Source organism: Hyla sarda, chromosome 1 (genome assembly GCF_029499605.1).
Source record: "Hyla sarda isolate aHylSar1 chromosome 1, aHylSar1.hap1, whole genome shotgun sequence".
NCBI classification, from domain to species: Eukaryota; Metazoa; Chordata; class Amphibia; order Anura; family Hylidae; genus Hyla; species Hyla sarda.
Window position 1 is genome coordinate 528,113,462 of NC_079189.1, and position 27,073 is coordinate 528,140,534.

General features: G+C 44.0%; 2 protein-coding genes and 1 non-coding gene across 5 annotated transcripts in view; 1 reads left to right on the forward strand and 2 right to left on the reverse strand.

The window, feature by feature from the left end:
* The window catches only part of MARVELD2 (MARVEL domain containing 2), a 42,331-nt gene that overhangs the window by 3,723 nt on the left and 11,535 nt on the right, over nt 1-27,073 (reverse strand). For all 3 annotated transcript variants that reach the window (XR_008847799.1, XM_056539537.1, XM_056539545.1), the window contains exons 4-6: nt 15,926-16,080; nt 11,513-11,684; nt 57-107 (exon numbers count right to left, since the gene is read on the reverse strand). Coding sequence is in view for 2 of the 3 variants with exons in the window: in XM_056539537.1 (XP_056395512.1) it covers nt 57-107; nt 11,513-11,684; nt 15,926-16,080 (378 nt within the window). In the remaining variant the exon portion in view is untranslated. The remainder of the gene's footprint in view (nt 1-56; nt 108-11,512; nt 11,685-15,925; nt 16,081-27,073) is intronic.
* LOC130273987 (baculoviral IAP repeat-containing protein 1-like) overlaps nt 4,307-27,073 on the forward strand; it is a 173,715-nt gene continuing 150,948 nt past the window's right edge. The window contains exon 1 of the mRNA XM_056521698.1: nt 4,307-4,376. The gene's annotated coding sequence lies outside the window, so the exon portion shown is untranslated. The remainder of the gene's footprint in view (nt 4,377-27,073) is intronic.
* Nucleotides 24,845-24,976, reverse strand: LOC130345830 (small nucleolar RNA SNORA76). The gene has a single exon (XR_008884302.1). It is a non-coding gene; the product is annotated as a small nucleolar RNA SNORA76 (small nucleolar RNA).

Here is a 27,073-nt window from a genome sequence, read left to right on the forward strand (position 1 = left end):
CTTGGAGCCACACCGTGTAAAGACACTTTTATTCTATATTCACTAAATATACTCACATTCTTTTTCTTCTGATATTCTTGCAAAACCTTTGAGATCCGTTCATATTCCTGAAATAGTAATGAAAACAATTATATTTTAGAATACTACTCCTTATACCTATATGTAGCTCCATGCCTGGTCTGCTTTGTGCAACGGAATACAAAGACACACACTATATGATAATATATTAGCTGGTATGTAAAAGAACTGGTCAAAACATCCCCTTGTGAGCATTTGACATAGACCGTATGCCAGCTATAACAGTGAGTATTTAAAAGTGTAGCTGTCAATAACAAACTATATATAATGTAGATAATACCATTATTTGTATATTCGTAATATACATTAATTAACTTTTTAAAATATTTTTGGGTGAAAAAAACCTGTCCCTGCAGCTATTGCCTGCGAGTCTCTGTAAGGAGACCAAATACAGGAAGTGTGGGCAGGACAGGCAGGGCTCTGTACACTGACGATAAGCAGGGCTTGGTGTATATTTTTGTCCCTACAGCTGTGTGTGGCTCTGTGACAAGACCAAACAAAGGAAGTATGAATGGTCAAGCAAGGCTCTGTGCAGTGAGGCTCTGAGACATCCCCCAGCTCACACATCAGGCTGATTGACGAGCCAGAAGCCTGTGCAGAGCCCTGCTTGTCCTCAGTGAACAGATCCCCGCTTGTCCTCAGGTGCGCAGAGCCCTGCTTGTCCATTCGTACTTCCTGTATTTGGTCTTGTGACAGAGGCACACAGACAGCTGTAGGGACAAAAATATACACATATTTTAACCAATGCATATTACAAACATACATATGTTGTTTTCTACATTATATAAAAAGCTTGTTAATGACAGGTACACCATAAAATGGGGTATCTCAACATTTATGGCATAGCCACAGGATGTGACAAATGTCTGAGATGCGTTTCCTACCTCTGAGTTGCATACCACCAATACGAGTTGTGTAAACAGTGCAACTTCTGGTGCTGTGGTACTTACATAACTCCCATTACAGCCTTACACATAATGTGCAAAATAGGCCACTGAGTGCACCTAAATTCCTGTATTGTATTATTCTAATTGTTACACATCCACACGATTTATCTGGTGTAGGATGCCTTTGTGGCACTTGTAGTCTGTTGCAGGCATCCCCCATTGTATGCATTTTTATGATGGGGGATCACCCCTAGCAATGGACTACAAGGGCAGGATCTGCTCCCCCAGTATATATGCACAACTGCATTTGGGGTTGAGCACCTCCTGCCATTTGAGACCACGTTTTTTTTGTTGTTTAAATCTTTAAATGCTGCTAGCAGACCGTAGGTCTGGTTCACAGAGGTGGGACACTGCATCTATTAGACATTTATTGTATATAATGTGGATATGCCATAAATGTGGTGAAGGTAATATCGTTTAAAAAGGTATTGGAAATCTAGTCAGTAAAGGCTTCATGTACAGACAACATATTTCTAAAGGAAAAATAAACAAAAAAAATTCTATATAACATAAGCAGATTTTATGTACTCTCTCTCATAGCCTTCATTGGGGGACACCTATACTGATTGGTATATGCTCTTGCCACTAGGGGAAAAAAAGTCTGCTCCACCCTGGCAGGATATACCCGCCCACTGGAAGTGAGGTAATCAGTTTAGTAACAAAGCAGTAGGTGAAGCCAAAGTCAGTCACTGTCCTGTCCTGTCCATATATATACACACACACACACACACACAGCAACAGAAGAATGCAGCAGCACACTGCCAGCACAAAGATATAGGTGAAACATGAGTATGCAGTTAAAACACGGAGAACTATACAGCTATGGTGTAATCGATTCAAACGTGAAACTATTAAATAGCGAGGCACTTAGCTCGCAAATTTGTCTCCGCCGGCGGTTAAATAGCTTGGACCGTCCCACCGCGATAAGGTGGCCTCATTGGGATGGACCCTACACTGTGAATATGCCTCTGTGTGAACAGTTCAGTAAGCATGGCTGGGTCTGGAACATCCAAGACACCTTATATACACACCTGATAGAGGTGGGTGGGGTGCAAGGCCAACATGGAGGTAGCCACTCCCCCGTATGTGCAATACAGACAAAGAATAAATCAGCCAGCACTTTAGTTGATACCAACAATATTCTTTGTCTGTATTGCACATACGGGGGAGTGGCTACCTCCATGTTGGCCTTGCACCCCACCCACCTCTATCAGGTGTGTATATAAGGTGTCTGCATGGTGCTACTGTTGCTGTGAAAAGCCATGGAACCTGAAGGAAACACCCACACCTCTTCTCCAAATGGTGCCACACACCAGGACTGTTGTTGCAGCTGAGATGAACATACAGACAGTCTGATTGGGATAACTGGTCCAATGAACCCACAAAGACACACTTTGTGAAACATTCACATGGAAAGTGAGTCATCGGGATGCAGCCACGGAAGCGACAGGAAGGGGAAGGTGACCTGGCGAATTAGAACCATGCAGACAGTGTGGCTATATAGCATAGGGACCATGGCCACACCGGGTCCCACATTTAGAACCACACATTGAAAGTGGGTTACCAGCAGCCGTGAGAGCGGCAGGCATGAAGAGAGGGACCTGGTAAAGCAGGGAACCCTGCGAACCAGTACATGGTGCATTGTATTAGACCCATGGAGCAACATAAGTTGACTCACTCGGAACTACATCTACGCAGTGGGTTACCAGAACTTCCGACAACGGAGTAGGAAGTGTATGGTAGTTGACCCGACATAGCAGTAAATCATGCAGACAACCGTCTGGCTGACCGGTATAGAATTCCTGAATGCACAGGATCACTCCTGAACCCTCCCAAAGAAAGTGGGGTACTGGAGTGCGGCCGATCCGATGGGTGACCTGGTGGTGTAGGAGACCATGCAGATGAATGTCTGGCTGACTGGCATCATTCCTGTGTACTTGCAGGGACCCTCGTCCAGAGTCCTCCCATCAGAAGAGAGGTACGGGAAACCACAGCCATGCATGTGGCATCCAGAGGATAGAATCCCTGTCACCCTGGGAGATCAGGGGAGGCAGAGGAACTCTGGAGTACTTCCTGTTGCCTTGAAAAGGGTCAACAGGACACGCATGGTCACTTCCTCAGACACCGCGCCCTAGCAGTCTAGTACCGTAACGCCAGAAGGGCGACCCAGAAGTGTAGACGACAAAGAAGACCACTGTCTGGCTTACTGGCACAGGGTCATCCTTTATACCTATAGGGACACTCTTCTGGACTCCCATACTATAAGAGGGGAACAGGAACTCCAGCCAATCACACGGCAGCCCCTGATGGGAGACAGGCAGCAGCGGAAATCTGTCAGACAACAGTCTGGCTCATCGATAGAGTACACCCCCATGCACTGGCCAGTGGCAATAAGGGAACAACAGCCCAGATGAAAAAAACACTGTGCCCCTTTGTCTGATATGGAAGGGCAGGAAAGCGTAGGAGCCATGGATAGTATCCCTGCCATCCTGGGAGATCGGGGAGGCTAAGGAGTCGTGGATTGTATCCCCGTCGCCCTGCACAAGATCCATTGTACATGCCGGGTCACTCCTTCGGACGCCACTCGTTGGCAGTGGGGAGATGGAAATCCAGTCATGGATGCGACAGCCCAGTGATGAGTGACTGGCTGCGGAGGAAACCATTGTCTGTGGTATTGGGTCCAGTCCATGTCCACGTAGGGACATGTGCTTGAAAACCTTGCACTAGAAGTGGGGGTCCAGCACACTAGCCACAGAGGCGGAAGACCTGCAAAGACTTGTGGGAGGAAATTTACAGAGACAAGGGAACGAGACACCTCGGAAGGCCCATAGCTAAAGGTCAGGGATGCAGATGCATCTGCAGGGGCATCCCACCGGTGTCTCGCCCCGAGGGAAGGGCTGGAATGCGGCTGTGGGCATATATGGCATGGCAGAAACGCGACGCACAAATACCTGAGCTGGCAAAGTGACCGTTGCCTTTTCAAGTCATCCAACAGGGTGGCGGAAGCAAATGGTAAAGTGGCCTCCAAAAATAACATTTAATATATGGCCCCCGACAGGAAACCCAGCACAATCAAAACAGGTAAAAAACAGTCATTACAACAAAGTGCTGTATTGGCTGACTGCCGCCACAAGGGGGAGCACACAAAGGACCAGGAAGCAGAGGCTGCAATGTACTGAATGGCCACAAGAGGGGGGATAAGAACCTGAGCTGAGAGATATGACAGCGGAGCGCCGCGACCCCCACAGCGCGCACAGTCACCGCAGAACAGGGAGCCGCAGGGAGATTCCGCAGCCAACAGGTGGGCCCCGCACTCCGGCCGCCCGGCCTCCCATCTCCCTGGTGGACAAGGTGAGGAAGAGGGGTGGAGGGGGAAAAAAAAAAATTTGTGTGAGGCACATAATGGTGCCGAAGAAAGTGCGGGGAAGAAAGTGCTGCGGCAGCTATACGGCCAGCTGGCAGAAGCGCAGAGCCGGCTGTCTATAGAACTAATGTACTGCTGTGCGGTAAGATAATGAGCTGCTGCACAGACCACAGAACCCCCACACCCGAGAGCCCCATACAAAATGACAGGGATATCCCTCGATTAAATCCCCCAATAAACATGAGGATTTACCTCATTGTAGAAAAAAAAAAAAGGAGGGGGGGGGGGATTGCTGCAGGCATAGCGCCGCTGGTAGCATGACAGAGGGGTCTGTCCCAGCACAGCCACGTGTAATGGTGTCTGAGGAGCTGGCACTGGAAGGAGAAGGGAGCCCCAGACAGCCAGGAGAGAAAACCTAGCGGTGTACAGAAGAGGGAGGCTGTTATACATACTCACCAACAGACTCCATCTTCTTATACTCACCCTGGCATCTTCAACCAGCTTATGGCCGCTGGGGACCCCCGGAATCATGCACACGGCACCCCGTTTGTAATCAGTCCCCGGAGAGAGTGTTCGCTCCGGGACTGATTACAGGCGACCACCGGGCCGGCGGTGTGTGATGTCACACCTCCGGCCCTCATTGCAAGCCTACTGGAGGGGGCGAACACGCTCCGGGGACCGATTACAAACGGGATGCCGCGTGCATGACCCCAGGGGTCCCCAGCGGCGGGACACCCGCGATCAGGCATCTTATCCCCTATCCTTTGAATAGGGGAAAAGATGTGTAAGCACTGGAGAACCCCTTTAAGGGGTCTCATCCAGCTAGAATTTCTAGATGTTCATTAGTACATGTTCATAGACTTCCTAGATGATGGGAAGACACGTACCACATATATTTTGACTAAAACCCGAAAAGTACACAGAAATAGGTGGAGCTCTGGACTTTGTCATTAATGGAAACAGCAATTATGCAGCTGCTCGGTGTGGGAGAGGCCTCTTACCTGCTGCTTTAAAGGAGTCATCCAGTTCTGAAGCACCGCATGTTATGTCATCATACTCCCTGTATAGTTCATCTGACTACATAGTGATTACACCAAAACTACCCTCAAGCAAGACAAACTGCCAGGAACAGGCGATAAATAGAACTGTGCGTGTCTACAATTTGGCGCAATCAGCACCATAATAAATCGGTATGAATGGCTTGCACAACTTTTTTTTACCTTGCTTAAAAGGGTACTCCAGTGGAAATGTTTTTTTTAAATCAGCTGGTGCCAGAAAGTCAAACAGATTTGTAAATTACTTCTATTTAAAAATCATAATCCTTTCAGTACTTATCAGCTGTTGTATGCTTCACAGGAACAGTTCCTGACATGGACAGAGGAGTCAGCAGAGAGCACTGTGGTCAGACAGAAAAGAAATAGAACTTCCTCTGTAGTATACAGCAGCTGATAAGTACAGGAAGGATTAAGATTTTTAAATAGAAGTAATTTACAAATCTGTATCACGGTACTTTTTGGAGCCAGTTGAATAAAAAAATTAAAAAAATTATGTTTTCCACTGGAGTACCCCTTTAACAATTAAGTGTGGCCTACATGTGCTGCCATGCGCAAAAGTTTTGCCAACTAAAAGGTGGTGTAAAGTGCAGATTAGACAGATGAACAAGACATGAAAAAGGCTTCGCCACAGTGCTACATTTGACACGTTTCCTATTGTACAGTGTGATTGTGGGCCAAATAGGCTGATATTGCTCTGTGTATCCTTTGGATAGGGGATAAGATGTCTAGGGGTGAAGTACCCCTTTAAATCAATTGGTGCCAGAAAGTTAAACAGATTTGTAAGTTACTTCTATTAAAAAAATCTTAATCCTTCCAGTACTACTTAGCTTCTGAATACTACAGAGGAAATGGTTTTCTTTTTGGAACACAGAGCTCTCTGCTGACATCTTTGTCCATTTTAGGAACTGTCCAGAGCAGCATATGTTTGCTATGGGGATTTTCTCCTACTCTGGACAGTTCCTAAAATGGACAGAGATGTCAGCAGAGAGCTCTGTGTTCCAAAAAGAAAACCATTTCCTCTGTAGTATTCAGAAGCTAATAAGTACTGGAAGGATTATTTTTTTTTTATAGAAGTAATTTACAAATCTGTATAACTTTCTGGCACCAGTTGATTAAAAAAAAAAAAAAAGTTTTCCACGGGAGTACCCCTTTAAAAGATCTATGCCAACTCTGATCTGGTGTAAGTTTTAGCTACAATTTATGCCCTTGTGCAGATGTAAGCAGTGGCATGTTTACCAATAGCCCAACAAGGCCCAGACCTAGCTGTAGGGTAGCATGTGACTTAAATACACCATTTGCTGTGAGTTGCAGTAAGTTCAGCACGAGTGGGAGTTCATGCTCGTCCTCTTTACACTAAGCCCTGCCCACTTTGTGAGCAAGGCATAGAGTTTTAAAAAGTCACAATTCTTGGGGCAAAATGGAATTTGCCTAAAAATATTCAACTTTTCAGTGGTTATTTTTTGTGCACATTTTTCAATTACAATGTTTTAATGGTTTGACAATAAGATGGAGGTAACACCACTCTCAATTTAGCCAACTAAAATATCAATTCAGTTTTCCCATTGTGATTACATAGAAACATAGAATGTGTCGGCAGATAAGAATCATTAGGCCCATCAAGTCTTCCCAATATTCCAAATACTATCAATAGTCCTTGTCCCTACCTTATATGAAGGATAGCTTTATACCTATCTATCTTATATGACGTATAGCCTTATGGCTATCCCATGCATGCTTAAAGGGGTACTCCGCCCCTAGGCATCTTATCCTTTGGATAGGGGATAAGATATCTGATGGCAGGGGTCCCACAGCTGGGAACCCCACGATCTTGGCTGTGGCACCCCAGACATCCGGTGCACAAAGCGAACTTCGCTCTGAGGTGGATGACTAGTGATGCGGGGAGAAGGCTCGTGACGTCATGGCCATGCCCCCTGAATGCAAGTCCCGTAGACATGCATTCAGGGGGCGTTGCCATGACATCACGACCAGGGCATGACCGTGAGGTCACAAGCCTCCAGGGCTGCACCCGACACTCTAAAGGAACGCCGGGTGCAGCAGGAAGAGCGTGGGGGTCCCCAAAAGACCCCGGCGATCAGACATCTTATCCCCTATCCTTTGAATAGGGGATAAGATGTCTAGGGGCAGAGTACCCCTTTAAACTCCTTCACTGTATGGATTATCACCTCACTACATTTATAAGACTAGTGGGGTGATTCTCTGTATTGTAGAACATATACAACCAGTTGTTACTGACAAGACAGTGGTTGCTGCAGGCAATTTGTAGAATGAAGGGACATCATGGCCTCCTACGTCCAATTGTGTGAGCCCCAATGGCTCTTTGGCTGAGGCGAGCCACCGCTGCAGTAAACGATTGAGCAACTACTTTCTTGTGTTGAAGGGAGCGCAGTAAGTGTTGAGGAGCGGGTACTGATAATACTTTAGGAGGCTGCACAAATGGTAATATCCTCATACATTCATATAGGTACTGAACCCGGCTTTTAAAACATTCCTATCAAACAAGTATTTTTTCTTGGAGAAAACTGTGTAATCCTACACACAGAGGCACACAAGGTGGTGGGGAACCTGCAATTACCATACAAACAATCCTTATACTTGTAGCAGACATTGTGGTAACAGAACAGCGTCACCACCAGCTTGTTTTGTGCGGTGAGCCATGGTCATGATACCGTGACCATCATTAAAGTAATGTGTTCTAGACTATACAGAGATCCTCATGCCACAAATATCCAGCCCCTGCCATGATCAGTCACGCTGAATCACATATAGGCGGCTCAGCTTACTATTTTTGAACCAACACATTAGTACCTAGGTGTAGTTATGAATTCCCAACAATAAAATGGATAAATAGGACAGGGATGGAGCTGGGATCCTAGAAACTTTTTAATTGTTCATTTCTATATGTTAAAAATTGGCAGAAATAAGAATATTACATCTCACGGGTCTACTATCAATATGTCCAAAAAGTGGGAGCCTGACCATTGGGTCTGCAATGCTAAGAAAGAGCTGTGCCACTTATCTTCTGGCCATTCTGCTCAGTATTCTTCAGAAACTAGTTGGACAAGGCACAGACCTACATGGAACAACTATTTTACGTGACCATAACATTCATATCCTTTCTCCTGAAGTCATGGAGTTTTGATTATTCTAGTGGAAGCAGCATGCAGAAGAATTCTGAGTTCGCCCCTGTGCCATTCCTTTACAGCTGCTACAGCTATAGTTGTACCCATTGTACATGCCAGCAAACTTTTTTTTTTTTTTTTTTTTTTTTTTTTTTTAAGTAAATGGGTAGGAAAATTAGCAGCAGAAAATCTGCATCATAATAAGCAGGTGTGAACATACCATAAGGCTCTTTTTACACTGGGAATTTCCTGTGGATTTTCCACAGTGTATTTGCTGCAGAAAATCTGCAATTGATTGTTACCATAACTTCAATGGGTCAGCAGAAAAACTGCAATAGTGGGAGATTTGCGGATATTCTGCTGACCCATTAAATGGGCACTGTCAGATCCAAAAACGTTTTATATGTAGTTACCGATTATAAATTTTTTAAATATAGGACACCTTCTGAAATATGGTTGTTTTAATATTTAATAAAGAAAACAGCTCCTGTTAATCCCACCACTAGGGGTCCCCATACCTACTGGGACACTAACCAGTCCTGTATAGACAAGAGATGAGTCATGGACAAGGCTGTATGAGCAGACACACCAATCACCTTCCACCATCACAAGGGAGGGACACCCCCTTCCCCTGAGAGGATTTCTAACACTGTAAGCTAATGAAAAGAGGGAATTTATAATAATTATAGGTGATAGAGGGATATAAATTAGATGTACATGGTCAGGATTTTCTGCAGCTAATACACTGTGGAAAACCCACATGAAATTCCCTTAGGGTATATTTACACAAACAGAATAGGTTGGAAATTTCAATTTAAACTAATTGATTTAACAAAACATCAAATCTGCAGCAGATCCTGTCTGAATGCAACCTTAGGCCCCATTCACTTTTTCTTTTGTCTACATTGCCAGTAGATGTTTAGGTGTATATGGCTTTATTTCTTATGGATTTACAATAAAGTACTAAATATTTTTTACTCTCTAGTGACTGATTCTTTTGGGAAATTGTATACTTTTGGTTAGTACAGGGGTGCAGGTTACTTTACTTAATAACAGCACATTTGTCCTCCATTACATTTCTGTATGTAGTCACGTCTGATTATACTGAGTGTCTGTTTGGGAGAAACAAATACTGTATAACATCCCCACAGTAATAACAAAGCTGACGGATGAAGTTCACTTGAATTCCCATCAATCAGAGAATACCGCCATTGTGATGAACCTCAGAAAAATCCCTCAGGTAACAGCTTTTTGGATTTCAGCCAATCAGAGAACAGCACCACCCAAATAGAACTCCCAGGAGGTAATAGTGATGTCTGTGATGTCATAATGATTGTCCAGCAGAGGACAGCACTGAGCATTAATAGCTGTGGACGACTGCTCCTGCTCATTCTTCATCACAGAGGAGCAGAGCCACAGCCAAGAGCAGCATCCAAGGGGGACCTGCATCTTTGTTGTAGATCCATGTAAAGCAGTGTTTCCCAACCAGGGTGCCTCCAGCTGTTGTAAAAGTACAACTCCCAGCATGCCCAAACAGCATTTGGCTGTCTGGGTATGCTGAGAGTTGTAGTTTTGCAACAGCTAAAGGCACAGTGGTTAAGAAACACTGCTATAAAAGGATAAGTACATGTAGCGCAAGATTGAGTCTGTGTAGTAATGATTCTTCCTCTAAGTAGAAACCCTGAGAAGCAGATTGACACACAACTGGTAAGTGAAGCATCCAAATAGGTCTTTGTTGCAGAGTTAAAGAGGTAGTCCAGTTAAAAATTATTTATTTATTTATTATTATTTTTAATAATAATAATAATAATAATAATAATAATAATAATAATAATAATATTAGCACAAAAGGTGGTTGGCTTGGTGACAGCTTTAAGATATGCACACTGGCCCTTTAAAAGAGTTGTCCCATGAAGAAAAATAGGACTAAACTGATGGATTATGTGAAATGAAACAATTAAAATGTACAAGCATTGCTGAAAATGTTCTGTTTAAGAGATAGAAGGTGACTTATGCCCATGTGCCTCGTTTGTTTTGACAACTGACCCATCTCAGTGGGTCGTAACCAGGGGCAACAAAAGACAACTGACCCATCTCAGTGGGTCGTAACCAGGGGCAACAAACATGATCAGTCCAACTGTAGTCTCCTGAAGGTAATGGCACTTTGTCTTCACTGCACAAGCAAGAGGGATTGGGGGAAAGTGTGTGCTCTGTTGCCTGGCAACAGTAGAGTCAGAGGAGATTCATCAAAACTTGTACAATGGAAAAGTCAACCAGTTGCCCATAGCAACCAGATTGCTTCTTTCATTTTTGAAAAGGCCTCTGGAAAATAAAAAGCCATCTAATTGGTTGCTATGGGCAACTGGTTAACTTTTCCTCAGCACAGGTCTTGAAGTCCCCCCCCCCTATTGTTCAGAGAGGAAAGCAACTTTACCTAGAAGAGAACATGTGTCCTCCTTTATATGTTTGTGGGACAACTCTTGCTTGGGCATGGCAGCGACCGTGGCTCTTGAAGCAGTGACCACCGGCCGTAGTCCACAGCTCCTGAGTGTTCAGGGAAGGTGGACTGCCCTGGGTACAGCCGGACAACTGGACATTTGCCCAATGGCTACTCCTGGCCCTGCAGCCATGGATTATAAGAACAGAGCAGTCCAGCAAACTATCCAGCATCATAAATCTGTTGTGTTTTTAGACTGTTTAGTCTATGTTTAGGAAAACTATTAGATGATGTAAACTGCACAAGAATTCTAGTGCATGGTGTCCCCTCATACAGTGTCCCAGTGACACGTCACACAGATCAGTCAGGATCAGGGTTTGCGGCTTAGCGCTTCACTCCCTGATAAGCTGCAGGGTACGAGCCTGTCTCCTGCAGAGGAACAGAGTGAAGAGCACATAGACACATATGTAATGTGTTAGATTTATACTCACATAGTTGTTTTCTGGGTTCTTGGGCAATTTTCTCATCAGTGCATCCAGTTCACTGAATTTTTTCAGTACTGCCTGTACCTCAGCCGACAGCTCTTTATACTCAGAATGCTGATCATTAAACACCGCTTTATATCGATCTCGCTCATCATCTGATTTTATTGCCTGGTATTTCCTATTAAATAGAAAAAGAAAAGAAAAAACTTGTTTGCTAAATGTAATCTATAGGCAACACCGTTCTAGGCAATTACGGGGAGACAAATATAATCTTCCCAGTGATGCTAAATAAACCATTTTTTTAAAGCAAATTTCTGAAAAGTCTGCATACACAGCATTTTTGCTGTTGGGGGTTTGTAGGAAGCATTTTAAAATAGGCTTTTTAATAGAATTACAAAAGAATGTATATATTGAGTGTTTAACCACATAGGGTCCCATGGCGTACTGGTACGCCTTCAGTCCCTGGTACTTAAGGACCTGTACGCCCATGGGAATTTCGGTCCCTGCCGCACGGGGGCCGGACCGGGGTGACTGCTGATATTGATCAGCAGGCACCCCGCGCAAATGCCCAGTGGGGGTCACCATGTCGGCGGGGCAGGACGGGGAAACCAACAGAGGACCGGGGGCGAAGTCCACTCACCAATCGGTGACGGCAGTAAGCGACGATCGGCGGAAGAAGAGGACGGCTATGTGACTCCCTGGACCCTACGGATGCCGGTGAGTTGCCTAGCAACATCTGGAGGGCTACAGTCTGAGACCACTATACAGTGGTCTCTAAACTGTAGCCCTCCAGATATTGCAAAACTACAACTCCCAGAATGCCCAGACAGCTGTTTTTGCATGCTGGGATTTGTAGTTTTGCAACATCTGGAGGGCCACACTATGGATATCACTGTGCAGTGGTCTCTAAACTGTAGCCCTCCAGATGTTGCAAAACTGCAAATCCCAGCATGCCCAAACAGCAAACAGCTGTCTCAGCATGCTGGGAGTTGTAGTTGCATACCTCCAGGTGTTGCATATCTACATCTCCCAGCATGCCCTTCGATCAGTACATGCTGGGAGTTGAAGTTTTGCAACAGCTGGAGGCACACCGGTTGGAAAATACTGAGTTAGGTAACTGAAGGTTTTCCAGCCAGTGTGCCTCCAGCTGTTACAAAAGTGCAACTCTAAGCATGCATGGTCTGTCAGTACATGCTGGGAGTTTTAGTTTTGAAACAGCTGGAGGTTTGACCCCCCCCACACGTGAATGTACAGGATACATTCCCACGGGCGGGTTTACAGTTTTCTGCTTCAAGTTTGGGCTGCGGCAAATTTTTCACTGCCGCCCAAACTCCTAGCAGGAAACTCACCGTAAACGCCCGCCAGTGCGAATGTACCCTAAAAACAGTACACTACCACATAATAAAGGGTAAAACACTACATATACACCCCCTTACACTGTCCCCCCCAAATAAAAAACGTATCATACGGCAGTGTTTCCAAAACGGAGCCTCCAGCTGTTGCAAAACAACAACTCCCAGCATTTCCGGACAGCCACTTACTGCCCAGGCATGCTGGGAGTTTAGCAACAGCTGGAGGCATCCTGTTTGGGAATCACTGGCGTAGAATACCCCTATGTCCACCTCTATGCAATCCCTATGTAGTCCCCAAATGCGCATGGTGCTCTCTCACTTCGGAACCCTGTCGTATTTCAAGGAAACCGTTTAGGGCCACATATGGGGTATTTCTGTACTCGGGAGAAATTGCACTACAAATTTTGGGGGGGCTTTTCTCCTTTTACCCCTTATAAAAAGGAAAAGTTGGGGGGTTCACCAGCCTGTTAGTGTAAAAAAAAATTACATTTTGTACACTAACATACTGGTGTTGCCACATACTTTATTTTCACAAGCGGTAAAAGCAAAAAAAAAAAAAAAAAAAAAAAAATTTGTAATGCAATTTCTCCCGAGTACAGAAATACCCCATATGTGGACGCACAACAAGGCTTAGGAGTGAGAGTGCACTATGTACATTTGAGGCCTAAATTGGTGATTTGCACAGGGGTGGCTGATTTAACAGCGGTTCTGACATAAACGCAAAAAAATAAATACCGACATGTGACCCCAGGTGTCTGACAGATTTTTGGGAAATTAAATTTTTCATTAGCACAGCCCACTGTTCCAAAGATCTGTCAATGGGGTGTAAATACTCATTGCGCCCCTTATTAAATTTTTTGAGGGGTATAGTTTCCAAAGTGGGGTCACATGTGGGGGGGGGGGGGGGGTCCACTGTTCTGGCACCACGGGGGCTATGTAAACGCACATGGCCCCCAACTTCCATTCCAAACAAATTCTCTTTCAAAAAGCTCAATGGCGCTCCTCCTCTTCTGAGCATTGTAGTGCGCCAGCAGAGCACTTGACGTCCACACATTGGGTATTTTCATACCCCAAATGGGGTTACAAATTTTAGGGGTCATTTTCTCCTATTACCCCCTTGTAAAAATTGAAAATTTGGGGGGAAAAAAAACAGCATTTTAGTGAAAAAATGTCTCTTCATTTACACATCCAACTCTCACAAAGTCGTTAAACATCAAACACCTGTGGGGTGTTAAGGCTCACTGTATGTTCCTTGAGGGGTGTAGTTTCCAAAATAGTATTCTGGCACCATAGCGGCTTCCGAAATGCGACATGCCCCCCAAAAACCATTTCAGCAAAATTTGCTTTCCAAAAGCTAAATGTGACTCCTCCTCTTCTGAGCATTGTAGTTCGCCCGCAGAGCATTTTACGTCCTAACATGGGGTATTTATATACTCAGAAAAGATGGGGTTACAAATTTTGGGGGGCATTTTCTCCCATTATCCTTTGTAAAAATGATACATTTGGGGAAAAAACTGCACTTTAGTGAAAAAAAAAAATTTCATTTACACATCCGACTTTAACGAAAAGTCGTCAAACACCTGTGGGGTGTTAAGGCTCACTGGACCCCTTGTTACGTGCTTTGAGGGGTTTAGTTTCCAAAATGGTATGCCATGTGGGGGTTTTCTGCTGTTCTGGCACCAGAATGTAACATGCCCCCCAAAAAAACATTTCAGCAAAATTCACTCTCCAAAATCCCATTGTCGCTCCTTCCCTTCTGAGCACTCTACTGTGCCCGCCGAACACTTTACATCCACATATGAGGTATTTCCTTACTCAAGAGAAATTGGGTTACAAATTTCTTTTTGGGGGGGGGGGGGGGGGCTTTTTCTCGTATTACCCCTTGTAAAAATGCAAAAACTGGGTCTACAAGAACATGAGAGTAAAAAAAATGAAGATTCAGAATTTTCTCCTTCACTTTGCTGCTATTCCTATGACACACATGAAGGGTTAACAAACTTTCTGAATGTCATTTTGAATACTTTGAGGGGTGCAGTTTTTATAATAGGGTCATTTATGGGGTATTTTTTTTTAATAAGAAAGCCCTTCAAATCCACTTAAAAACTGAACTGGTCCCTGAAAAATTCCGATTTTGAAAATTGTTGCTGAACTTTGAAGCCCTCTGATGTCTTCCAAAAGTAAAAAACATGTCAACTTTATGATGCAAACATAAAGTAGACATATTGTATTCGTGAATCAATATATAATTTGATTGTGATGTCATTTTCCTTATAAGTAGAGAGCTTCAAAATTAGAAAAAATGCTAAAGTCTTCAATTTTTTCATCAAATTTTGGAATTTTTCACCAAGCAAGGATGCAAGTATCGATCAGAAAATTTACCACTAACATAAGTAGACATGAGCATGTCACGAAAAAACTATCTTGGAATCAGAATGAGTCCTTAAGGGGTTAAAAGGGTAGTCCCAGACAGTGGTCAGATGTTCAAAAAAATGGCCGGGTCCTTAAGGTATAAATGGGCTGGGTCCTTAAGGGGGTTAAACAGGCACTACAGTGAATAAAAAATTATTTTAACTCAACTGGGGTCAGAAAAGGTATATACAGATTTGTAAATTATATTTATTTTAAAAATTCTTGTACTTAGCTGCTGTATGTTCCGTAGGAAGTTGTGTAGTTCTTTCCTGTCTGACCACAGAGCTCCCTGCTGACACTTCTGTCCGTGTCAGGAAATGTCCAGAGCAGGAGCAAACCCACAGTAAACCTCTTCTGGGCTGGACAGTTCCTGACATGGACAGAGGTGTCAGCAGAGAGTAGAGATGAGCGAACTTACAATAAATTCGATTTGTCGCGAACTTCTCGGCTCGGCAGTTGATGACTTATCAACAAATTTACAAATGTGTATATTTTTTTAGGACCAGATAAAAAAAAAAATAATAATAATAATTATTATTATGGTTCTCTTCTCTGGAGTACGCCTTTAAAATAAATGCAAAAACTGTGTCTCTGAAGGCGGCCTCACAGACAAGACAAGCAAAATATTTTAAAATTAAGTTCTATGACCAATACTTACGCCACATAATCTGGCATGACAATGGGCTTGGGAATATGTCCTGCTGGAATGTATCCGCTTACTAGTTCAGGTCTCATCTCTGCTGGATGGTTTACTCTGTGCTTTACTGCTGGAACATCAGTCAGTAGATTGTCATTTCCAGCAGAAACATGATGCTAAGACAAAGCAGAAAAGTTACATATGAAAAGAAAGATTTAATAATTATAAAAAAAATTATGTGCCGGTATTATTATTTTAAGTATTAAAAAGATCAAAAAGGTAGTTGTCTGGCATTAAGTGTTTTTTTAAAGATGCCCAGGCTGTCTGCTTTGAGAAAACCCCCACATCTGTGTATCCTTCCACAATCCCCCCAGTCTCTCTCCTCTTCCAGGTGTTGGGGGTTAATACATTAATTGCTGCTCTGCCAATTACTGTCCACAGCAGTGTCCTATCCGAGTCAGTGATTGGCTGAGTGGCAACACCTGGATGAGGAGAGCACCGGAGATCGTGAGCAGCATTCCCAGCCGCAGTGAGTGTATGCACAGCTTTGTCTCTTTAAGCAGACAGTCTGGGCATTATGCATATATATTTAACAAAAAAACTAGCCAAAAAATAAATAAAATAAAAACAAACAACAAAAACACACACACACACACACACATTCCACTGGAAAACCCCCTTATGCAGGGGCGTAGCTATAGAGGTAGCAGTCACACCGGGGCCCTGATACCTAAGGTGGCCCCAAAGCACATCTGCCCCAGTTTTCTAATAGGCTTATGGGGAACTGTTGCAGATTTTGCATCGGGGGCCCAGAAGCTACGCCTCTGCCTTTTAGGGCTTGTTCACAAGAGCATATTTAGTTTACTTCAACGGGGTCTGGCAGATTTTCTGCAGCGCAAATTCTGCTGCTTAAAATCAGCTGCAGACAGCCTGGGAAACCAGCTGTGAATTGAAGCGAAATATGCTTGTGCAAACGAGCCCTTAATGCATACCTTTCAGATTCCACAAATAAAATAAAAACAAATGTGTTACTCAGTACCTAATCCTGGCAATGTACATCTAATTTTTATGTCTATCAACTTTATGTATTATCAAGATTAGGGCTGTCCCGATGCCATTTTATTTATTTATTATTAAAGACTGGAGTACGAGTACCGATACTTTAATTCTAGTAATCGCCGATACCAAGTACGAGTACTTTTATTTTAAAGGGAATCTGACACCAGGGTGAGCCGGTTTCTGGCGCTGCTTACCGTATGATGTGTGGGTTCCTTGTTGTGTGCAATGGAGGCGGCTGCTGTAGTATGAGCCAAGATTTCTCTCCTCCATTGGGCAGAACAGGGAATTTGCATTGGCGGCGAAACCTATGTCTCCGGAGCGATTGTGCTGATGATCACATGGTGAGCAGCGGTAGAAAACCAGGTCACCTGCACTTACTTATAAATTCAAGTTAGTGACTCTGCTGTAAGATTGCCTTTAATAGTAGGGAGTATAGATAGGTGCAGACATTAGTAGCAGCCCCCTGTAGACCACAGCCCCCCCCCTTGTAGAGAGCAGGACCCCCTTGTAGCTAGCAGGCCTTGCTTGTAGCTAGCAGCCCCCCCCCCTTGTAGATAGCAGGACCCCCCATTAGCTCAGTGTTAGAAATTCTCTCAGGAGAAGGGGTGTGTCCCTCCCTTGTGGTGGTGGGAGGCGATTGGTGTGTCTGGTCTGCTCATACAGCCTTGTCCAAGAGTCCTCTCTTGTCCATGACTCATGGACAAGTTGATGCAGGACTGGTTAGTGTCCCAGTAGGTATGGGGACCCCTAGTGGTGAGATTTTCAAGAGCAGTTTTCTTTATAAAAACATTTTTTTTAAACAACCATATTACAAAAGGTCTTTACTTTTCATCAATAACAAAAAAGACATTTAAATGGGCACTGTCAGATCCAAAAACTTTAAGGTTCCCTGCTTCTAAAGGTTCACAGGCTTGTAAATTCAGGAACACTGATCTTGGTAAACAGACGCACCATTCTTGCAGAGGCACCTTAAGACATAAGCCTTGAGGCTGACAGAATATCCAGGCATGTGCACAGGACTCACAGCAAAATTGCATGGCCATTGGCTACCACATGAAGGCACATACTGCAACTTAGAACTCAGCAGCACAGCCAGCTCCCTCCATGTGGAGACAAAGAAGTTGGATAGTGTCTTGAGCAGAGGTGAATAACATTTTATAGCCCTGGACAACCCCTTTAAAAAGGACTGCCCTGGCCAAAATGGATATACTATTACAAGGCAGGACACAGGGACTGTCTCCTTGGTGTGTTCTGAATCCCTGTGCCATGCACCAGCCCCTGCTTGTAGTACGCATAACAATTTGTTTGGCACACAGTATTCCTTTAATAAAATAAAGACCGGTTCTGCAACAATATGAACAGTCACCTACTTTGTCTGTACCTGCTCTAATATAAAAGAGGACTTGTAACATAAGGGGAGATCCACACTGCCATCTACCTATGTTAGGAGGAACCTGCACTCAAAATATAGCCTTAAAGGAGTCCTGAACAGAAAATATACCTATTTTCACAATGGTACAATGTATTCGAAAAGTTTTCTGACCTTTTCACTTTTTTCCCTTACATTTTTTTTTCTGTTGCAGACTTAAAAAGGGGAATTTTTATTATATATATATATATATATATATATATATATATATATATATATATTCCCCATAGTTTTGCACTCAATACCCTATAATAAGAAAAGTGTGTGGTGTCCCGGTACAGGACATGGTCCTCTACCCTTCCTAAGTCCCCTCAGGAAGAGTCACTGCAGTCCATAGGGCTCTCCTGCAGGGCTTCCCCCCTTGCTCATCAGTTACTGCTTCATATAAAAGCATTGTAAATGTAATGTACATAATATTGTTTGTATATAACATTGTACAAATGTATAGGACCTTCCTGGGTCATGTGATCTACTGTCATGTGATGTACCCAGAGTTCCCTGGGTACAGGACCTACAGGCTTAGCAACCAATGGGCTTTAGTCCAGCCCTCTAGTATATAAGGGGCTGTAGCCTCTAAATTCACTCTCTTCTCTTCCTGCTGGACACTAACGCAAGCACAATCTCAGCCAGAGATGAGTAAACTTACAGTAAATTCGATTCGTCACGAACTTCTCGGCTTGGCAGTTGATGACTTATCCTGCATAAATTAGTTCAGCTTTCAGGTGCTCCGGTGGGCTGGAAAAGGTGGATACAGTCTTAAGAAAGAGTCTCCTAGGACTGTATCCACCTTTTCCAGCCCACGGGAGCACCTAAAAGCTGAACTAATTTATGCAGGATAAGTCATCAATTACCGCGCCGAGAAGTTCGTGACGAATCGAATTTACTGTAAGTTTACTCATCTCTAATCTCAGCATATACTAAATTCATCTCATCTAGGCCAAAGCCTAAGGAACCTGCAGCCACTTCAAAAACGTGAGTTATCAAGCTCTATCTACAATTCTAGTGACTACTACTCAACTCCAGTATACCATTAGTAGCACAGTGGCCTGCATAAATCTCAATACTACAAGTCCCAGCAAGCCTGTGAGGTATCCTACATCCCAGTTGCCTCTAGAGAAACTGCATAACTGTAAAGACTGTTCCATAAGAAGTTGAAGTAAAAGTTCCAGTTATTTTCACAATTCTTGCTGTGGACATTCCTTTATTGCCTGTCGTTTCTGGGTTGGTTGTCGGCAGGGCCTTATACAGAAAACCACATCCTAGCGTCACGAATAATCAGGGGTTAATAACACCTTACCCCACAGGGTTAATACCATCAGACCCTGCTAAACTGTTGCAAGACCACAGTAACCACAAGTGAAAAACAGTTTCAGAAAGGTTTGCTAATTTATTGAAAATGTAAAATGAATTTTGCATGGACATTTGTATTCAGACCCTTTGACCCTTGAATTTAGCTCTGGCTCCTCCCACTACTATAGACACACCACTGTCTATATAAGGGCTCAAAAACAAAAGCCATGTGCAAAAACTAAGCCATGAGGAGGAAAGAACTGCCTGCGAGAGCCAACAGACAGGATTGTGTGTAGCTACAGATTGTGTGTAGCCACAGGGTACAAACAGAAAAATTTCTGCTGCACTAAAAGTTTCCAAGAGCACAGTGGCCTCCATATTTCATAAATGGAAGAACCTAGTGGTCACTAACCGAGCGCCAAAGCTCCTGTGTGCAGATGGGAGAAACTAAAAAGTCAATCACCACTGCAGCAGTGACCAGAAAGAAGGATTTCTGAAGAAACATTGACACATGTCCACCTGCATTTTTGAAGAAAAAAAAAATAAAAATTCACCTAAAAAGGACTAAACCTCTCAGTCTACGAGAAACAAGATTCTCTGGTCTAATGAAACCAAGATTAATCTTTCTGGCCTCAATTCTAGATGCCATGTCTGGAGAAGACCAGGTACTGCTCATCACCTGCCTAATACCATCCTAAAGTGAAGCATGGTGGTGGCTGCATCAAGCTGCGGGGGTGTTTTCAGTGGCTGGGACAGGAACACTGGTCGGGGTTGAGGAAAAGCTAAATGAAGGAAAGTACAGAAATGGAATTTCTATGGAAAAAAAATGAAAATTGCTAGTAAAAAGATGTTGCAAGTAAATGCTACTTTATTTTCTACAAAGAAAAATAATGTAATGAAGACTGACTACTAGACTGACTGATTGTTTTCTTTATTTTAGCACAAGGCCTCGACAAATGTGAAAAAAGTGAAAGGGTCCTCTGCTGCAGCCATCACTCTTTTCTATATTAAAATAATAAATCCATTCTGCCTAAGGGTACGTTCACACTGGGTAATTTGCGAGGAATATCTGCTGGCAGAATTCCGCGAGCGGTGATTTCATCTGGCAGCCACCACCAAAAACCTTTGCCGATCGGACTGCGCGGCCCTGCGCCGTCACTATTGACGGCAATGTAGTGCTTGTGAAACTCCATGCAAAGAATCAACAGGTATATTCTTTGTGTGGATCAATTTCAGCTCCGGAATTCTCCGCCACTGAAATTTCGCAGCGTCAAAAGGTCGTGGAAGACCCATTTACACCAATGATAATGTTCACAGTGCTAATTTCCAACACGCAATTCAGCAAGAGGAAATTTTGTGCAAATTACTCAGTGTGAACATACCCTTAGGGTGGCAGAAAAGCGGGACCAGGAGCTGCAATGGTAATCTGGTCCTGGCCTTAGAGAGGATTACTGAAACCAATCTATATAACAGCACATCGTAGACACCATGTGCCGTTACCACATATATAGTGTTCTGGTAAATGCGGATGAAGAGGTCAATACTTATCTCAGTTCTTATCTTCCCTGCTTCTGTGAGCTACTGTGCAGCTACTTATGACTTCACTCCTAACCTGTGTGACGCCTCTGTCCCTATCTGTGCTGCTGCACAGACCTATAGCATTGAAGCTGAGTTTTAGCAGGTCAGGCAGAAGTCAGCATTAATGAGCATAAGGGGCCCAGTCACAGCTGCGACCTCGGTGACTGATCGCTTCACCGCTGTGCGCTTGTGTCTACCAGCTTTGTAGAGGAATGTCACCAGTGCTATGCCTCAAATTCTAGAGACCACACTTTTTTTTTTGCATTCTAGATAAGGACAGTAGAGATGAGCGAACTTACAGTAAATTCAATTAGTCACCAACTTCTCGGCTCGGCAGTTGATGACTTTTCCTGCATAAATTAGTTCAGCTTTCAGGTGCTCCGGTGGGCTGGAAAAGGTGGATACAGTCCTAGGAGACTCTTTCCTAGGACTGTATCCACCTTTTCCAGCCCACCGGAGCACCTGAAAGCTGAACTAATTTACGCAGGATAAGTCATCAACTGCCGAGCCGAGAAGTTCGTGACAAATCGAATTTACTGTAAGTTCGCTCATCTCTAAAGGACAGCTAAATCAATGCTTGGCCCATGATCTGACACAGTAATGGACCACAAAATGTATTACTCTAAATAACCCAATTTTGTAAAATTTTAAACCACTTTCAAGTATTTTTTATGGGCTGATTCGCTATAGTTTACAAACTCAAACTTGACAGTGCCCAATCTTCTGTATAAAGGATAGCCCTTAGACGAATTTCCTGCGGTGGACCCAAAGTACCCCAATGTATATACACAAGGGTTTAGGCAATTAAAATGTGTCTTAATTGCCTAAACCCTTGTCTATATACATAAAGTGTGAGTTAAGGTTTACTAGTATACAAACAAATTTCGATTCTGAGTGATTTTTCAGGTGCACAGTACAGCATGACATACACCTGAATTTCCTGTTTAGCTTCTAATTGTAGTCACTAATCACAAGGCTGGGATAATGCAGAGTATGCAATGAACAAGAGCGAGCAGGTTCAGTACATTCCACAAGAAGCCCATCTCCTCTAGCTCTGTTGTGTTGCACATTCTTATAGGATTATACTCTCATGACTCCTAATGGCTCTATAAAAGGAACGTGCGAATGGAGAAGACAATGTCTGAAACACAGGACTGCAAGCGATAAAGATTATGACGGCCATAGTATTAACAAAGAAAAAAAAAATACAAAATACGGCTTACCAAAAAATTTAATAAAAACGTACACAAGCTTTTATAATGGTATAATAACACAAAGCAATTTTTTTTTTCTTCATTCCACCCCACATTTTTTAAAGGGGTACCCTGCCCCCAGTCATCTTATCCCTGGCAACAGTCACGCCCCCTTCCTATATACATGAATGGAGAGGGTGACGCCACCGTCGCCCAAGGCCTGCGTTCTGTACACAAGTGTTTAGAACGCCGGGATGCCTGCCTGGAGATTGTGGGGGTCCCAGCAGCTGGAGCTACCCCCCCCCCCCCGGTGATCAGACATCTTATCTGCCATCCTTTAGATGGGAGATAAGATGTTTAGGGGCGGAGTACCCCTTTAAATTACATGGTAAAACAGAATGGTGCCATTAGAAGGTACAACTTTCCCCACAAAATTTCTCATGTGGCTCTGTTCACTGTGTTATCGAAGGGTTAGCTACAGTATCTTTACATAAGGCAGGGTTTCCCAACCAGGGTGCCCCCAGCTGTTGCAAAACTACAACTCCCAGCAAGCCTTTGGCTGTCTGGGCCTGCTGGGAGTAGTTTTGCAACAAGTGGAGGCATCCTGGCTGGAAAACACTGACCTACGGTATAATCTAGACTAGGGATCGACCGAATATCGGTTTGGCCGATATTCAAGATTTTGGACGTTATCGGCAATCACCTTGCCGATAATCTGATAATGCCCCACACCGCCTCTGCCCCATTGCCTCCCCCATCCCCGGTTTTATAATTACCTGTTCCCGGGGTCCAGGGCCCACGCTACTTCTGGCTCCTGCTGCGTCCTGTGATACGCTGTGCAATGACAAGTGACGTCCTCAACGCGACCGTCAGTGCGCACAGTGACAACTCAGGACGGGAGCCAGAAGTAGCGCAGGCCCCGGATACAGGTAATTATAAAACCGGGAATGGGGGAGGCCCCCCGGACAGGCAGGGGGAGAAAAGCGGGTGGCAGTGGCGGTCTCTGGCCCCGCAAAAGACACTGTAGTTCATTGATTTAAAGCACCTGCTTTAAATCAATGATATGCAGCGGCTTCTTCGGGGCCAGGGGGGTGGAGAAATAGCCGTTAACTTTTATACCGATATTCCGGCATAAGTTATCGGCTATCGGCCTGAAAGGCCACAGATTATCGGTCCTAAAAAAATCGGTATCGGTCGATCCCTAATTTAGACTGCCACTAATGGTTCCCATAGATTTTACAGAACAACAAAGTAATGGATTTAAGGGAAATCTTGGAGAAAGTGACGATTAAATCCAGATGCCCGTATTAACCTCCAATGTCTCAACTGTTGTGCAAAAGAACATTTTATATTAGGCAAACTTAGAATCTGCCACTACGTTAATAGAATAACACGATACAAAGTAACAATCTGAAACCGGATTTTTTATATTATGTATAAAATTCTCAGTAAAAGGAAACTCTTTAAATGGTCACTATCGTTTCAAACAACTTCCCTTAATGTGAATGTCTACCAAATAAATTACTCCTTACACCAGAGCAGGTATAAGCAACCTTTGGCACTGCAGATGTTTTGGACTACATTTCCCATGATGCTTTTGCAGCATTTTGGCTGTAAGAGCATCATGGGAGATTTAGTCCAAAACATCTGCAGTGCCAAAGGTTGCCCATGACTGCACTAGAAAAACAGCTCCACAGTCTTGGCCACTAGGGGTCTCCCTTCACTGCAATCTGCTGTCTATTATTAGGGGAAATCTGTAAGATCAGGACAGAACACAGGAAGTGGGGGCAGGGATTAGCTACTACTATGGGCTGTAGAGAGGGAGTGCTCTTGAACTGTGTACCTGAAAGCTGAGCCAGTCTGTCTGTTGAAGGTGATCCACACTGTTCCTGAAAAGTAAATCAAGGCACCTCCTAAAAGTTTAAAATAGCAGTCCCTTGTGCAAATACCAGTGTACCCACTATTGTATGTCGACAGTGCTGCAGTGTAATCTCCTCGGCAGCAGTTCAGTGCTTAGTGTAATCCCTTCCTTGCTGTACTGTTGCTGTTTATTTTCTACTCACATAGCATACCCAGTGCATTAGTAACCCCTTCTACCCCCTACATGCCATCTATAGTACTGTGTAAATAATCCCCCAGCACAGTATCAGCCTGTTTAGTCCAGCGCACTTTCACCAAAACTATGTCATGGCATAGTAGAGAGGAGTAAGAGTTGTGATCGGCCGGAGAATTAACTTAAGGGCACAGCTCATTTCCCTTTTCCCTCCATGCTTCTATCTTGCCATCCATACACCAATATGAGGACATGTTTATTGCACAACCAATTCTACTTTGTAAGGACACCTTTCGAATTAAACATAAAGGGGTTAGGATTTTTTTTTTCCACACATTACATGTAGCTTTGTACTAAAAGCGCAACATGGGTGTAGCCAGGCAGCACCAGTTATAACAAGCCTTCACTTTGGCACTGGAGCCTGGCCAATGGTGCCACTGACAGGCTGACCACCAGTTCAAAGCCAGTGCGGAATGCTGCCCCCCCCCCCCCCAAGAACAGCACCACTCCTGTTTACAGGTCATGTGTAGTACTGCTGCTTAGTCCCATTCACTTCAATGGAGCCGAGCTGCAGTATCAGACACAACCTATGTAGAGGGGGAGGGGTGCTGTTTTTCTAATCCCGGACAACCTCTAAGTTGCAGCAGTTTGGGTATACGCTCATTGCATATTTAGGGAGCGTGCCACGGGATGCTTCTATCAGTGTTAGCAGGCAAACACAGGTTGACCTGAGCACAACTAAACAAGACTATCATTATCTGTAGTTAGGCACCATAGCAGCATGTTTCATATATCACTGCTTGTGGAATTTATCAGTGCAATAAAAAAAAAATTTTTTTTTGCATACTGTCACATAGAAAACTAAGGAGCGGCTAAATGTATACTGCATTTTTATATTTGTTTTTTGGACTCTTCACTTGCAAGAATTGAAGCCCATTTGAGGTCAATTACCACCAACAGTTGATAGGCAAGCATGTTGGGAGTCCGCCCCCCACTGATCTAAGGCTATGTTCAGACAAGTGAATGTCCCTTTATTCCCCTGACAGCAGAGCACTGGAGGAACATGCCGGCGCTAGGACAACTCGGAAACGCGCCATCTCATAGATGGCAATGCATTTCCGTGTGGAGCCTGCAGAAAGAATAGACATGTCTATTCTTTCTGCTGAGACAGGAATTTGATGTATCCGGTGCGTAAAATCGCTATGCGCAGCAGAATCCAATTTAAAGGACAAGTCTCATGGGCAAAAACATATCCATTTTCTGAAGGATAGGAGATAAGTTTAAGATGGGTCCCCCCGCGATCTCCTGATTTGAACTCCGGTGCGCTAGCACAGGAGTGCGTCACAAACCCGCCAGAAGTCGAGGCTGCCACGCCCCCTCCATATAGGTCTATGGGAGAGCAGTTCAGCAATCTTTGGCTCTCCCATAGAGCTATAGGGAGGGGGCGTGGCGGCCTCCACTTCGAGCAGGAGTCATGACGCGCTCCTGTGCAAGCGCACCAGGGCTCCAGACTGGAGATCGCAGGGGGCCCCAGCACTCTGACCCCCTGCAATCTAAAACTTATCCCCTATCCTCCGGATATTGAATACTTTTTGATCATGAGACTTGTCCTTTAAATCAACGGGACACTGCTGCTGCGGAATCTCTGTGCATAATTCCATACGGAAATTCCATCAAGTGAACATAGCCTAACCATAAAAGGTCTATACCAGTGCTACCCAACTGGCATGTCTCCAGCTGTTGCAAAACTGCAACTCCCGGCAAGCTTGCTGAGAGTTGTAGTTTGGCAACAGCTGGATATACACCAGTTGGGAAGCACTGGTCTATACTGGGGAGAAGCCATCAGTTTTTAAAGGCTGGACAACCCCTTTAAGGTGACGTCTATTTGAACCAGTAGAGCGTCTTATAATTATTGTTGCGGGTAAAATAAATGTTGGCAGTAAACAGTGGTATTCAGACCATCAAATCTGATGTCACTGCTGACTAAAGCCGTACCGTATTACTTTATTCTCCAAACATACTTCTGTCTTAGTTAGCCATGTAAATATTTAAGGCATAATAACACATATTATTAGGCAAAGCCAAATATCTCAGAGTGATCTCAGTCTTATTTCCATAGGTAAATATGTCACCTGTAACAGTCAGTAGTACAAATATTTAGGATGCAAAGCGCCCATAGTCCTAACATCCAGGATCTCCACCATTCCTTTACATTTATTCCCTGCATGGCGGCACACACCGCCTCGGCTCCTTCATGCTTGGTATCGCAGGGATATACATAATTGCACTTTACTAGGGAATGGCATTAACATTGATGAGATACGTTTGTATTGGTGCATAAAGTCCCCTCCATCACATGCAGACTAGCATGGCGAATGTTGCTACATTGTGAATGGAATCTCTAAAGTCGCTGCAGTAATATATATTTGTATTCTGGGGAAGCATGCAGTTACTACATAAGACAGGTATGGCCAAAAAAAAACAACATATTTGCCACGCAGCATATTGAGACTAATAGTCATGATAACATATATGTGTGAAAACCCCATTCTGAAAGCAGAGAAAAA